Source organism: Ciconia boyciana, chromosome 7 (genome assembly GCF_034638445.1).
Source record: "Ciconia boyciana chromosome 7, ASM3463844v1, whole genome shotgun sequence".
Lineage (NCBI taxonomy): Eukaryota > Metazoa > Chordata > Aves > Ciconiiformes > Ciconiidae > Ciconia > Ciconia boyciana.
In genome coordinates, this window is record NC_132940.1 from 6,755,525 (window position 1) to 6,771,231 (window position 15,707).

Sequence of the window (15,707 nt, forward strand, 5' to 3'; positions counted from 1 at the left end):
GATTCCTTCTCTCTTTTAACAACCTGAGTATCACAGCAACCTAATTGGTAGGCAAATATTCAGGAGAGAATTGAAAACACGGCACTGGGAACTGGACAGTTAGCTGATGAAAAAGCTCTCCTTGAGTGTGCCAGAGCACATTCACACATGCATACACACACAAAAAATAATATTTTAGGGACCAGCTCGAGCTGTAGGCATTGTGATTAATATTTTAAGGAGATAAATCCCCATGTTGGCCACTTGTACTAATATAGTCAGATTTTTCTGCTGAGCAAAGCTCTTTCCTAGCTAAAAACTGTGCCTTAACTTATGGGAAACATGTTAAATTCCCTGTTTGGGAGAGACTGAGCAGAACATAGTTGATTTTACAGTGACCTGCTCAACTGTATGAAACTCTTCATGCAGAGGAGGCAGCGATGGTCAAGTGTTAGACAGAGCTTTCAGGGTTTCAGCTCAAGTTCCCGTGCTGCAGTAAGTTACTAGGATACTGGCTGCCTGCAGACAGCTATGTTTGCTGAGCTCCAGCACCGTGACAGCAGTGCCGAGTGGGAGCAGCGAGCTGGCTGCTCTGTGCGGCCGCTCAGCTCACCCAGCTGGAGCAGGGCCCCACACACCTCCGCACCCCTCCTGCCTCGCAAGGGGATCTCACCTGCTCTTAACCAGTCATTTCAAAGGCTTCCAGGCACAAACGCTATCACAACTGTTGAGGTCACACACAGGAAAAACAGGAATGCAAAAGAGTGTGAGTGGGGAGGAGTGCTGCTTTAAAATCATTGAATCATAGAATCATTAAGGTTGGAAAAGACCTCTAAGATCATCTAGTCCAACCATCAACCCAACACCTCCATGCCTACTAAACCATGTCCCGAAAATAACAATAAAAATAACAATAAAAACTGCTAAATTCCTTTCACATGGTTAAGATTTAAATAGCCTCTGGGAGTAGTTAAACTGGGTAGGGAAGCTGGGATTTTCAGTATTCCCACAGCTGGACACCTTAAATGTACCATTTTTGTTTGACATGCAACATATTTGCATAGAATTTAAAAATGCGATTACTCGACCATCTAACAAAGCACTCAACACAGAGCAGCCCGGCAGGCCTCTATGGGGTGCTACATTTCCCAGCAGTAGTCAGGACAAGACATTTCAAGAGAAGGCAGAGGAAACCCAACACGGGCAGTTGCAGAGTGCTCGCTCACCAGAAGTCTGTTTCTCCCTCATTCAGAGTGGTTTCTGGCTTATCCAGGCCTTGGAGTTTTTAGTACATCTTTTGTTTCTCTTTAAAATGAGTGTGTGGTCATTATCCATACAAACGTCACTATCATGCACTCTTTTAGCTATTATCTTTCCAATGAAAACAACTGCAATCTTTTTAATGTCCTTCCAGATAGAAGCATTTGCAGGCTTCTAATAGCATTTCTGGCATGTCAAGGACAATGTCTCCATGTGTGCCGTTTGAAGGGGCTGGTGACCATTTTGTAATTTGTGGTTGTGCTTTGCTGGCACTCCCTTGCAGCCTCGGAAGAGACTGCAGAAAAGCAAAGGGTTTTCTGCAGGTCCCAGCAGATAATGTCAGCCCCATCTTCATGCAATAGTTCACCACAGACAGGCATTTGAGAGCATTTGCCTTGTAGCTGGGCTGCACGACAGCTCCTGTCTGTTCAACTCTTTCTCTACTGAGACCTTTGAGGAAAAACTACAGCCACATGGGAGCTGACTTTAGCATTTAGCCGCTTCTTAGCAAATAAACCCGGTATTTTCCCCCGAGCATCTGCTCTTCAGCAGTTGAGTCCAGAGAGCATTTTCTGTCTCTGACCTGAAGAGGGCACAGGTGGCCCCTGCACTCCTCTGCAGCCCCAGCTTTACCCTCGGGTGGGGCAAGGGCCATCCCAGCTCTGTCGCTGAGCTCCTTTTAATATGCACTTAAAACAAAACACAGGTCAGATTTTTTTTCTTTGCATGTTGGCTCTTAAAATTCGACTTTAGTCCTTTTTATTTTACATATTGCTGGACATCACTTATTGGGGGGGTGTTACCTTTCTCACGAAAAATTTATTTTCCAGTTCTTACATATTTGGCTGGAAAATATCCTTGCCTTCACCCATTTAACAGTACTGGTTTATTTCTTCAGTTTAGTTGGGGGATATTCAGAGTCTCTGTGGTTTGTATTATATGTCTTATTTCCCTGCTTTGGGAGATGGAATTATTTCAGCATAGGATGGGCTTTGACTGGTTGATTTATTTAAGTCCCTTTTAATAGAGTGTCACTGTGACAGCTTTTGGCAGTGTTCCTCTGCCTCTCACGTTAAATTTGATTAAGCTGTTGTCACCATTAATTCACAGTTCATCTATATTTACCTCTTGAACGCTCCCATGTAGTGCTTAGCCCTAAGTCAAGCATAGCCTCGCTCCCCAAGTTTAATCCTAACTGCTCCAAGAAGCGGTCATGTAAACTGATGAGGAACTGCTATTGCAGATCATGGTGTATGGTGTTTGAACGGCTTGTGCAGTGGTAGAGGAAGACACCAGTGATAGATTTGTTTTTCAGTTGATTCTTTGTACACCTGCAATGGTTTGTGCTCAATATTTTTTTTCCAGCTAGGTGACATGTATTATAACCTGCAGGGGTATTTTTATTTCTACGCCTCAGGACCTGTAGCTGTGAAGTTTCAGCAGGGTGGCTCTCAAACAGACAGGTGGGTTTTTTGGCATCTGAAGGTTCTAGTGCCGCTCAAAGAGCCACTTCTTACCTTTAGCAAAAGCTCCAGAGGCAGCAGAGAGTATGTGGTGAACATATGGTCCACGTGGCCTGCACATCTGACAGTGTAACACTGGGCTATGGAGCAAAAGGCTGTTTGTCACAGCTACTGTAGGAGGGTAAAAGATCCAGCTTCTACCTATTTACTCATTTATAGGGTTAGTTTAATGCAGCTCTAAAAGAGGCTTGTATGTGAATGGCCAGGTTTTGGTCCCATCTTCTGCACCATGCCATCTTTCTGGCTGCAGATGGCCAAAAGACAGTTCTCTGACAAAGGGTTTGTCCCTTCTGGGCCAGCTGCTGTACCACCCCATGGTGGGACGGTCGTGTTGTGGCAGGGTGGAAGCCCTGAAGCGTCTCTGCTCCACCGGTGGCAGAGGATGCCCGGGGACTTCATGGAAGTGGGCTAGTGAGGCTTTTCCTCAGCTGCTCCAGCTCGTTATGGGAGTGTTGGGTCAGGGTCTGTTCCCTGAGCAGGACTGACCCAGCGCTCCTGTGCTGGCCCAAGACCCAGACGTCTGGGGGAATTTTCCATCTCTCAGGTACAACCACTTCTCAGTCTTACACTGAGCAGTGCTGCCACAAGCAAACACTTACTCAGGCTTTTCCTTTGAAAGGATGGTACCATCTGTTGCAGTTAAAGATGTATTTCTAAGTCTAAAAAATCCTGCATGAGGAATAACTGAAACTAATGCTTTTCTTTGTCTTGGATGAAACTTGGGTATAAAGCTTTACCCTGTTACAGCTATGAAAGCACTTAAACAATTTACTTGCATTTACTTGCTCTAACTACATTATCCACTTATGTTTTCTGGACTTGTATCTCAGCTCACAAAATTTTAAGTTAAAACTGAGGTATGTCTAAGTTGCTTACTGAGGAGTGGTGTCATTTTGATCCCGTCATTATGGCTAGTACAGGAAGTCAGTGTAAAGGAACAGAAATCTTACCTAACTCCTTTCCTCTTAATGAAAACCTGAAAGCAGCACTGCATTGTTATCTTTTTTTTACAATATAATTTGTGCCTGCAAAATAAATGTTTCTATAGTTTGGCCATTATGGAAATAGGGCCTTTCAAATATTTCATTTTCCCATATTGTGATGTGATATGTGAAGTTTTTCTGTATTTTCTTTTTCTAGGCTTGCTCCCAACTTAATCTCTCCACTTGTCAGCCCCCTGAAAGCATTAGTTCCACCTTCCCTATTGCAGAAACACGGCTCTCCATCATCACACAGCCAGTCACCAAATGGGCAGCAATTTTCTGGAATACCAAATAAACCATACGCTCAATTTCAAAATCAGTCTGTACAGCAGGGATCTCAAGGTAACTCTTCCCTCTTTCTTTTCTTTTTTTTTTTTTTTTTTTTTTTTTTAAACTTTCCTAATTCCTAGCTGGGGAGAAAGAATTTATTTCAGTTTTTGCATTTTCAGCCAATACTGTCTTATTAAGGGACTGACACCATTTCAATGGGAACTCTTATTTTTAAAGTGGCTTGATATACATACAGAGCAAAATTTTCACACCAGTTCATGCTGTGATATGTTACCATAATGGCGAAAGCTATCACAACAACAGATTTATTGCATTTATTCAGGTTTTTCAGTAGATGGCTACTAGCTATGCACCTCATCTGACTGGTCATCCAGCCTTCCGTCAGCTTGGAGAGAGTGACCCTGCCAAAGCAAGAGCCATCTAGTCCCAAAATCCATGGGCTGAAGCACACCTTGGCACTGTCCTGCTCAGTCCACTGATAGTGATGCACTAGACATGAGCTTAGACAAAGAAAAAATATTTTTCTATTTATTATTTGGAAGTTTGGCATCTGTATTATTTTATATAATAATATGCAAAGGCACGCTGTACAACTATAGGGTGCCAGCGTGATTTAAGGACAGGAATGGGAGCAGCTAAGCAGCTGTCCCACTGCTTAATTTAAAACATTTTTTGTTCTGAATTATTCAGCCTGTTTCATTCGGAGCTTATTTACCTATTCCGGAGTTCTGCTGTGGGAACTAATTAATGTTTCTGCAATTTTTGAGGTATAAATTAGCAAGAGATATTATTATCACAGAGTCTTCCAGTAACGGGAGCTTGCATATTTAAGAAATATGTTATATAATCCAGATGGTATGCTGCTTAAGTGTGGTAAGTATTCACAATAAAGAAGTGTGCAGGACATCTGTCTAGTTGCAAGTATAACCAAGCGTATAAGTTTATATAGGCAGATAACCAGCTTTTTGAAACTCGTTTCACAGCTGTACTGTCATTTGTATAAGGTCATTTTTGGCTGGCAAAGTATCACATGTGATCAATTTACCAGTGGGCAAAACAGGAGGTTTGCTTCCCTCAAGGTATGCTAAGGCTAGGTCTGAAACACAGGAGTCGAACACAAACCCAGTGAGCAATTCACAGCTGTAATGGGGTTCAGTATCCCAACAGTTCCCTCTGCCCTTCATTCTCTGAGGAGTATTTTTGCTCTTTGGTTGGACTGACTTAGTCTGAAAAGTTAAAGCGTATTATATTAAATGATTTGTGCTGAAGGAAAAACTAACTCAACCTGATGCTCAACAGATTATTCAATTTAAAGAGATTAACTCTGTAAGGGAAAAGTGGCAGATTTATGATAGCATATAATGATATATGATTATGTTACTATAATGAGCTAAGTAACTACAAACCACAAGAGGAAAGTTTAGCAGCTCATTACTATGGCAGAAACAAATGCATAGACAGAACAAGTTTTGAACCACTTAAATAAATTGACTTTATTCCTTAAGAAAACCACATTTCCTTTTGAATGAATTGTTGCTTTCTAAGTGTTATGTCGTGTGGTTTTGAAAAAGCAATAATTTTCCACTTTGGCCAAATGTTGAAGTATTATTATAAATTCATTATGGAAATGGTCATTCAAAAATCAATTTTGATTAGCAGCCTTTGAAATCAATTGATCTGTAACCTGTACTTAGCTGTATTTGCTCTACATCTTTTTTGCATCTCAGTTCATTAATAGCACATTTTTCTAATGGAATCTGTAGTAATTTGGGAGTTTTGAATTTTTGCCGAAAAAAGGAACGCTGTATAAGTCTAGCTGTAGAACTAGGCATCTGTATAGAAGCATATAAACATTGTGGACCTGAAAGTTTTAGAAGACAGCAAGCTTTGTCAAGCTGGTAGCAGAAATATTGATAATGAAAGAATAAGCTGACATTATTTATATGTTTCAACCTAGTTGTAGTAAGATCACATGGAAATTATTACATGCTGAAAGAATTTGGCAGGCAATGGAATCCTGTAGTTATTTATACCTGACATGATTTCTTGTCAGAAATTTTATGGAATTTGAAAAGCTGAGATTTATTTGCACATACATGTAAATGACATGACATAACAAGATGGCATTTAATAGGCATATTCCAATTATTTGCTCATTACATCATTCATTTTAAAGCTGCTTGACATTTTCTAGGCTGTGCCTTAGAGAAACAGAGGCAGCCAGTGCACTGTGTGAAGTGGCTAACTGCAGCTTTTCTGTCACAAATTATTTCAAAGCAAAATTTTAACTAAATGTTATGTTTGGAACTCGGCTTATTCCTTTATTAACTGTTATATTTTTACATCTACTGTACATAAAACATTTAATAGTGGTCATTTAAACTGACAGGACATTTAGTAAATTCTTCACTTGAAAATTAACCTCAGAAAATTCTTGGTTTAAATCAAAACTGAAGGAAAACCTGAAATCCATGTGGAAAAAAAAATATTGGTGAAACACTTGTTGCCAAATTGGTACTACACGTTTGCTCTCCTAGAAGGAGCAGTGATGTTTGCACCAGACAAGCCTTCTTGCTTACTTCATATTTTAACCACTGAAGGGAGTCTTTTTTAAGAACTTGTAAAAAATGCTCCATGTTTATTTTACTCTAATCAACCATATGTGGTTGTGAATTGAACCATTGGTTATGGGATATTAATCATATCTTAATTCCTAATACTTTCTGTGTAAAGCATTTCAGAAACTCTAAAGGAACCACAACTAAATGGCATGAACCAAAAGCACCTTTGTTTCATACTGCACATTTTAAAAATATATAAATGCAGTAGAGCTCTGACTTGTATTGCATATGCAAATCAAACATTGTATTGCCTGCAAGCAACAAGCTTCATTTCCTGTGGTTGTGTAAAATGAATGAAACCTTATCTGGCAAGAGCACCCGTTGTTACAAAAGTCCTTGTGGTTGCTTTAACTCACATGGCCTTTCCATCTCTTGTCTAATGACTTTGGTTTTCGGGAACACTTAGCATTTAAACAAGCTGGCAATTTTCCCTTTTTAATAGTGTAAAAGATGTGTGAGGCTCAGAAAAGATGCATGAGGCTCAGATCCTCTGGAACAGACTGACTGGCCTCTTGAGCCATGCCAAGGCTACTGAAGGCCATCAGCAAGAGCCAACCTACCTGGTACCGAAAGAAACTCTCCAATTGTGCCTCTGAAGCAGTGGGTGGGAGTATAGAAAGTATATAAAAGGTCATGAAAAAAATCTTACTGACATAGCAGCTCACTGATCCTGCAGTCCTTCAACCTGGAGGTGTGCAATTTCAGTCACTCCAAGACTCATTTCCACCTTCCAGGACTGACATTCAGCTGGCTACATTTTCAAATACAGCTTTTAATACTGCAAGCAAAGTTCTTCCTACCCAAGTGTTGTTTCATGCCCAGTTTAAGCACAGGGAACATCACCAAATTCTTCCAATATGTCCTAGTAGTGGAACTGCCGATCAGGTTCACCAGCTGCAGCTGCAGTTCTTCATTGTTTCAGATGTAAGGCCAGAGTCCTCCTGAATAAAACGCTGCCACTGTCACTCCCCATGAAACCTCCATGCAGTCATGTGAGAGGTTATTCTGAAGATGAGTCGTGTAAACACACAGAAGAGAAATACAAGTGCTTGCTGACAGGTCTCCAACCAGGCAGTGAACGGTCTGGTGTAAGATCCCTGTGTAAGGGATAAAGCAGGCACTGTCTAACTGAGTAATCTTCTCAGTGCTCTTGTCTACGCAGAAGAGCTGTCTTGAGTCTCCACCTTGTTCTCACCTTTTGCAATTGCAAAAGCTATTGGGGGTCTCTGTCTTTCTCCTTCACCTTTCATCCTCAAGGAAGCAGCTACCTGCCTTGTAGTCCACTCCTCCTGTAGCCATCCCTGTGCCTTTTTCCACATGCATAGAATGCCTTCCATAAAGCCTCTGTCCCTTTCTTACAGGGTCCCACCATCTCATCATTTCTATGAAGCCAGTGAAAAAGGAAGTAAGCTTTCACTATACTGCTCAGGTCAGAAGGCTTAGAAATCCCATTTTTAGTGTCATGGTTTGTTTTACCTGACCAGTGTTCTTGCTGCAACCTTTCCCTTCCTCACTCCATCTTTTTTCTTTAGTTTTCTACCTGCATTTATCACATCTGCAAGCACATTAGAACAGGAATGGTGTATTTCTCTGTATTTTCTTTGGGAAGTACTTAGCAGAAATTTGGGCCTGGTGAATACAACAGTGCAATAACACTAGTGTTTTCCTACATCGTGTCTCTTCATTGGATAGTTCCAGTGCCACTTTTTGCGCTGCCTTTTCAGATTATCAGACAGTGACGCTGAGGGATAGATACTGCAATCCAAAGGAGAATTTGATTGCTTATGGCAGTTCTTTTCCAGACTTCTGAGTCTGAGGCAGTTCTCTGCCTCAGGTATTTTTTCCTGAGCAGCTAGACAGTGTAACTTAAAACACTTCAAAAGAAACCTTTACCCATAGATCTTGAGAAAACCCTGGATCCAACTAGTTTAAATCCAGTTCTGTCATGCTTAGCTGTTCTCTGATTTTCTAAGCCACTGTGCCAGCCCTGTAGATCATAAAGATATTTAATTGATTTAACAAAGGCAAGCCTGGGAGCATGACGAAAGGGTAGCAATTACAGAGACAGAGAAAATACACGTCATGCCTTCCCTAGAAGTGATGTGTATAGCAGACATTCTGGAAAAGGTTCAGTTTTTTCTCTAGCAATGGATATAAGTGCTCTCTGCAACCAGTTATACCTCATCTGAAGCCAAGTGTCTCATTTTTTTTTTCACTGCTCATCTCAAAAGGATATATTTTTAGAAGGCTTACAGCGAGGAGTTCATGTTTGGTAAACAGAAAAGTCAGGATAATTATCAAAAGCCAATCAATAAAGCACTGTACCTAAAACCACATCAAAAGATGGCTTTGCTACCTCTCATAAGAGCTCTATGGTTTTTTGAGCCAGACTCTCCAGGCAGTAAATAGAGGTGGCTGTCTATTTATTCTGAGGAAGGACATGCATCATTTAATACTCAGCTTTCCAAATTTCTGGGCCTTCTTCTACATAGCAGCAAATATGAACAGCTTTGGTACAGTGCACATAGTGTCTTTATCTAATATAGTCATCCATTAGTCCTTCACTAGTCATGGGTATCAACAATTTAGGTATTTTGTGGTGGAGGATCATAGGTTCTCAAGAAATGAATCATCTAATCCTTGCAGATTCTGCCAAAACACATATTAAACTGTGAAACTTCAGCGCAAATCTTTCATCACTCAATGAGTTCATTGCATTTCTACTAAAGAGTTGCCTCACTTAGCCTTATTTATTACCACCTTAGAGAACATGAGCAGAATGAACAGACAGACCGTGAGCTTTGCCTGATAGTCTCTACTTGGTCAAACTTTGGTAGTAAAGGGAAAAGGTAGAAAAAGACAGGAGATCTTTCCTAACAGGAAAAAGCTTATACACTGCATGATTTGTAAGGGACAAATTGCACCCTGTACAGCACCCAGGCTCTCTGGTGATAGGCACAGGTATTTCATTTCTAAACAAACAGACTGAATAGCTGCACAACTGGCCCAGCAAGTCAAGTCTTCCACTGGTGAGTGGAGCTGTGCTGACGTCTGTCAGCTGAAGATCTGGTTGTGTCTGTGTTTGACTGAACTACTTGGAGCTTTTGCAGTAGTTCCTTAGGAAATGTTTCAGTCTGAGAAAAGAAAGACTGAGGAAAGAAAGACAACAGCTCTGTATTTTTATGGCAATTAGAGGAAAATCCTGATGGCACATTCTACTAAACTTTAAGCCTGACTTGGTTGACTTCAGAAGCATATAAGGGAAGGAGCATCATTTCAGAAGGGACTTTCAGAGAAGGTAGGAAAAGAGATGGTTAATATGAATGTGCAATTAGTGTGCGATGCACCTGGAATCAGGAAGAGGTTATTGAGGCAGGAGGAGGGAAGAGAACTAAATCAGGCCATGGTTGGTATAACTCTTGTGGCATGCTTTGAGGTCATCCTTATGGGAGCAAATAACATTTTCTTTTAGGATGTTGGCACAAACTTGTAAGTTGTAAAACTCCTTCCTCAGCAATTCATTTGTCCTTTACTGTCAAATATCTTCTTTTGTTGTGTACAACTCATTCACAACTTCTGCTGGCAAAAATCAAACTGCTGATCCACTGGTAATACGATATTTCGAAAAAAAGCAGGAGATAAGAAATGTAGGGTATGCGGCAGACAGAAGTCAAACATGCCCCAAAAGCAGAACGACCAAGGCAGCCAGCAACCATACAGATTTATGTCGGCACTTTTCAGAAGCAAGAAGAGCCTCTAGCTGAACTCAAAGTTTCTCCTGTCCTGCACCTCTAGTTCAATTTGACTTGCAGACTGTGGCCCCCTGTGTTCAGTGAAAGGGGTTTCATTTGAAATAAGAGCAATCTGAGAAAGCAGATGTTTAAGGTACTCTTAAAGGTATTTTGAATAAATAGTCCTGTCTCCAGCAGTGCATAACACACACTGGATGGGAAAAGACTTTACTCAACTGAAAACAAAGTAGTTTTGTTCATTTAAATACTGCATTTTTGTATTTAAATTAAAAGTAATTAATTATAGACACATTTCCCTTAGGAGCTGAGCATCCTGGCCCTGATCCAGTGGAGTACTTACGACTTAGCTTTGAACACAAGTGGGCTGTTGACTGCGTTCAGCTAATCTACTGCTTGAAATGAAGCACATCCTTGAGATTTTTGCTTGATGGGGATCACAGTCCACAGCACCTTGTGGGACCGAGTCTGGTGTAGCTTTTATATTATTACGCCTTATAGAATAGCATGATCATTTTTCCATAGTTAAAGCGGAGGAACTAAAAACCCCCACAATAGTCATGAAATACTGTGACAGAAATGGAGCTAATACCATTGCAGTAGTGTTAAAATGTGTGTGCCATATCTGTTTTCAGGTTACCAAGGCAGCTTTCACTCAATACAGAACTGTTTCCACTATGGAGACTGCTACAGAACAATGGACCAGTCTGTCACCAGTGATGTGCTAACAGGGGAATCCCATTGCTTTAATCCTCTGAGACAGAATGGCTATCACATACTCAATGCACCTTTAGCTTCAACAGGTAATTTATTCTGCCTATAAAGAATTATCCATATGATATTTTTAGAAGGAGGGGAAAAGAACACATTTTATAGTCAGTGTTATTACAAAAATATGTTTGCATAAAAAACTCAGTCACTGAAATTCATTTGCATCTATAAAAATCCCAGAAGGAAAGCAAATTTGTTTTCTTTAATCCTCCTGTATTTGACTGATGGACAAATTCTCTTTTCGTTCTGCTGGATGTCATAGGCAACGCACACCTTCAGAAGAGCTCACATTTATTGTGTGGGCTATTCATTGTACATCTCTTCAGGTATGCTCAGGCAGGCTTTTATCATCTGAACAAAGTTAAGAAGGTAGTTAACACAACTCTGAAGAAAATGGCAGCAGCGGGGACTTCCTGTCCATCTAAGAATAAAAGGACAGCTTTGTTGTGCAATACTGATGTTTACCAAACAGAAAAGCACTGCTTTGATAAATTTAACTAAAAATATTAGTTAGTTCCTTTTTGTTCAGGAGTTCCTTTGTGTTCATGCTGTTGCACATTCATGGCAATTGTATTTTCCCATTTAGCTACATATTTGCATAATGGAAAATTTGCATCAAGTTATTATAGCCAGATTACTATAATACTTCAATATTTAAGAATTCATTTTTATAAAGCATTTTTTTCTACTTTTAAAGCCACATTAAGAATTGTCAGAATTACTGAAATCAAACAAAATGTGAGTATTGTCAGAGCCATGAAACAGTACCATTTACTGCAATCTTTACTGCAATCTTTACTTGCATATCTCCAAGAAATTTTTCTTCATGTCTGAATTCAGAAGGGCATCTCAGTTAAGGACGATACTGAAAACATATGTTTAAATGCTTTTTGAAATGGGGCCTGAGTCAGACCACAAAATTAGAGTTGACTTTCCTGTTTGTTTTGTATTAAAGGAGACTGTTCAGAGAGAGCATGCATGCATTTGTCTGGTGTTCCATACTAGAAAGTGTATGCATCACTAACAAACACAAGGGAAAGGTTTAAGATGAAGTTTCAATTTCAACTTTGAATTCTTTTGTGTTATTCATAAGTTTGATGTTACTAAAACATAGTTTTTTCATGTTAACATCAAATTTCAAGTTTAGATTGACAACCTGCAATATTTAAAGAACAGACTAAATAAACTTTCCAAATGAAATTGTAGGAGCAAAGAATAATACTATGGCAAGACACCAACTTCAACAACAGTTGATTTTTCTGTCTGGGGCTAAACTATTATGAAATGTTTCAGTGTAATATTTTTGGTTTTAGAGCGGTTATTGAGGTATGCAAATACTTAAAAGGCTGAAACATAAATATATGTGAAATATATAAATCTTATCTCATCTTTTTGTGTGTAAAATAGAACCATTCAGGTTTGCAAGATTCATCAAGGCTATGCATTAATTTTTTTCAGGCTTTTATAGCACCATTAATATTAAATGAGATCTCATCTCACAGGAATGCCAAATGTGACTGGCAAACAGCTGTTCCATGAATCACATTAACAGTCAATAAATCTTTATTTTCTGTTCAGGACTTTGGATAGCTTACTCTATCTGGAATCTAATAATGATTTCTGGGGTGTATGCTTATCTTGGGTTTTGTCCATCTGTGGTTGTGTATCTACCCTGTATACAGGCTCATCAAATAGAAATTAGCATAACATAAACACTCGCAAAACTTATCAAAACACTGGTCACTCCACTTGGACCAACACAGCACAGGGCAGATAAACAGGCCAAGTTCATCTTCCAGAGACTTTGGACATATGCTGTGTGCCAGATTTCTGCAGACAGCAGAATTTGACCTGTAAACTAACAGTAAATTAATACGTCATAGGAAAATGCAGAAATGTAAATAAGTAGAGAATTTGGTCTCAAATAATAAAAACATACCTAATAGTAAAACACCTATAATTAAGTTCTAAGGACTGAGCTGACGGTTCTTTCTGAAATCAGAACTGGCTGTATAAGACTACAGGATCTGTCACTACTGCTGGTGGTGCGGTGCCGCACAGCCTGGAGGCCTCAGTTAAGCCTGGTGCAGCGTTTGATTCAGCTATATCTAGACACACTTGCCGGCAGAGTTAGGCAGGTGGAAGAGATGAGGGAAAGGCTGAAGAGAAGAGCGAGCCTCATTTTCCACATGGGGAACTGAGGCACGGAAAAACAGTCATTTCCCAATGGCTCCACATAGCCCCTCTGTCAAGCAGAGAATGGAGCCAGGTTCCAGTGCTTTAACCATGAGGATCAGCCATCCACACATTGATTTGCAATTCACATGAATGTGATTTGTAAGAGATTTATTTTCTACATCAGGCACTTAGTTCACAGGCATGTGCGTAACTAGAAGAATCTTCTTCCATGTGTTGCCTCAGCTGACTTAATGCTGATGATGGTTATTAAAATTGTGGTAGGTGGACTCTGTGGGCTGGGTGCAGGGGTCAGAACCTTGCGCTGAAGCTCACACAGACACTTTTCTAAAGACCCAACCCAAATCAGGTGGTACAGGGTAAAACAGAATACGTATGTTAAAGGATTAACATAAGGGGTCAATGTTTCATGCAGTAGTCTGGGGAGGGGGTAGTGGGGTGGGTTAAAAAACTGTTGAAGGATAAGGCTTAGGAGTTCGCCCAGCCCCCAGGCAGACAGCAGGGCCGTGGGGCAGATAGGAGGGTCTGGCTGGTGTGAGGAGAAGTGCGGGCACAGGGACAGATGGAGAAAGGAGAAGGGCAAGGCAAGGGGTGAACACAGCAGGGGTGAAGTAAGGGAAGAGCTGGACTGCAGTAAAATGAGTATGTGCACGTGAGCCTTGACTGGCCAGTCGCAAAAGCAGGTTATAGTGGGGCATAATAGGAAATTTTCATGTCCTTTGGGGTAGGCAATAAATCTTTTGTTTCGGGCTCCCTGGCACTCCAGCTGCCACAGCACCTGGTAGCAGGCAAACCTCTTCCTTTCCACAGGGATGCAGAGCTCAGGGAGGCTTGTAACAGCTGTGGAAGTTTTGCCTAATAAAAGGAGAAGGACAGAGAAATTCTTCCCCACCATAGCAGCTTTCTGGTAGCCTGGCAAGCATCAGCCAGCTCAGCCAGGCGAGGAGCCAGCAGCATGGTGGGCTTTGGTGGGCTGAGGACAACATCGTGCACAGCTCCTTCCATACGTCCTGTGAGCCTGACCTGACCCAGACATGCTTCCACAGACCTCACTTCTGTAGCATGTGGGGATCCAATAAATGTAGGATCCAGATTTCTTCTGGATCTTAAGAGCAGCTGGGAGACACATGGAACATTTTTCCTAAGTGCCATTAAAAGGAAAAACACACAAAACAAGAGGACTGCATCACTTCTAGTGCACACTTACTAGGATCCTTGCCCACTCATTGTTTTGACATCCTAGTCAGATAATGACTGTAAAGCCCCAAGAGAGTCATACACTGATACTTGCACTTCGCTTGCAAATGGGTAGCTTTCCGCAGAAATCAATGGGAGCTTCATCTACTATGACACAAATGCCCATGGAGATGAGTTAGTGTATCTCCTGGGTAAGGCTTTGATGGTAAACCCTATTGTCTTTTCATTAACGCTGTGCTGTACTGTATAATCCCAGGCCTCAAACTATGCTTCCTTCCTTATATGTACTGTGGTACTAAATCATGTCCATACAACTTGTCACGCTTTCAGGCTATGATGCAATCTCTGAAGCACAGTGTGTATCTGAAGACATGGTCTCCAACGGAACTGATGAAAATGGATTCTTCCAAAACAGCGCCTTTGATCAGTGCTTGAATCACATTCCTTCCATCTATACAGATACCTAAGAGCAGTGCTGACCTTGTTTCCTTTATTATACCTATAACTGTGTATGTAATAACAAAAGTGTTGTTCAAGTACTTTTATTTAGTCTGTATCCCTATATGTGCTCATTTAAATAAACACCTCACATTTACCAAACCATTTTATACATGAATAGTCTGTATAAGATAATATTGGAACCTGTTCCTTTGCTGTGGCACTTTGAAATTCATGCTTTAAGGGAATGAGGAGCATTTCAAGCAGCTTGTTTTGTAAGTTCCCTCAGTAAAGTGTAAATGTAAGTTATATAATAAACTTGTAAAGAAGGGGTTTTTTTTCCTGAAAAGTATGTTTCAATTTGAGAATGTTGTTCCCTCTAATCAGTTTTCATTTAACTAATTGGTCAATTCTTGTCTTTTTTTTTTTTGTCTTTTTTTTTTTAACTAAAAGGATTTTTTTAATCACAGACCTCATGTATATAAAGATCTTCATTTGCTCGCCTGGTTTTATATTTTCAGTTTTACAAGAAAGCATTAAAAACTGGAAGCAAGTGTACTGTCATTTCTTAACATCATCGGTCTGCCTGATAAATCCTAATATTACATTCTTAAAGTGCCTGAGAGTGATTTAAACAAAGCAGTGACATTTAAGTAACTGTGACATTAAAGCAGCCCAAGTGTACGTGAAGAAAACCAA

At 40.4% G+C, this 15,707-nt stretch overlaps 1 protein-coding gene across 5 annotated transcripts in view; it reads left to right on the plus strand.

The window, feature by feature from the left end:
* Nucleotides 1-15,491, plus strand: part of GLIS1 (GLIS family zinc finger 1) — a 205,803-nt gene extending 190,312 nt beyond the window's left edge. For 2 of the 5 annotated variants that reach the window (XM_072868029.1, XM_072868032.1), the window contains 3 exons: nucleotides 3,903-4,087; nucleotides 11,042-11,209; nucleotides 14,901-15,488. In XM_072868029.1, the coding sequence (XP_072724130.1) occupies nucleotides 3,903-4,087; nucleotides 11,042-11,209; nucleotides 14,901-15,037 (490 nt within the window). In that variant the 3' untranslated portion in view covers nucleotides 15,038-15,488. Of the gene's footprint in view, nucleotides 1-3,902; nucleotides 4,088-11,041; nucleotides 11,210-14,900 lie in introns of all 5 variants that reach the window. The other 3 variants (XM_072868030.1, XM_072868028.1, XM_072868031.1) reach the window with 3 other exon arrangements.
* Nucleotides 15,492-15,707: the final 216 nt, after the last annotated feature.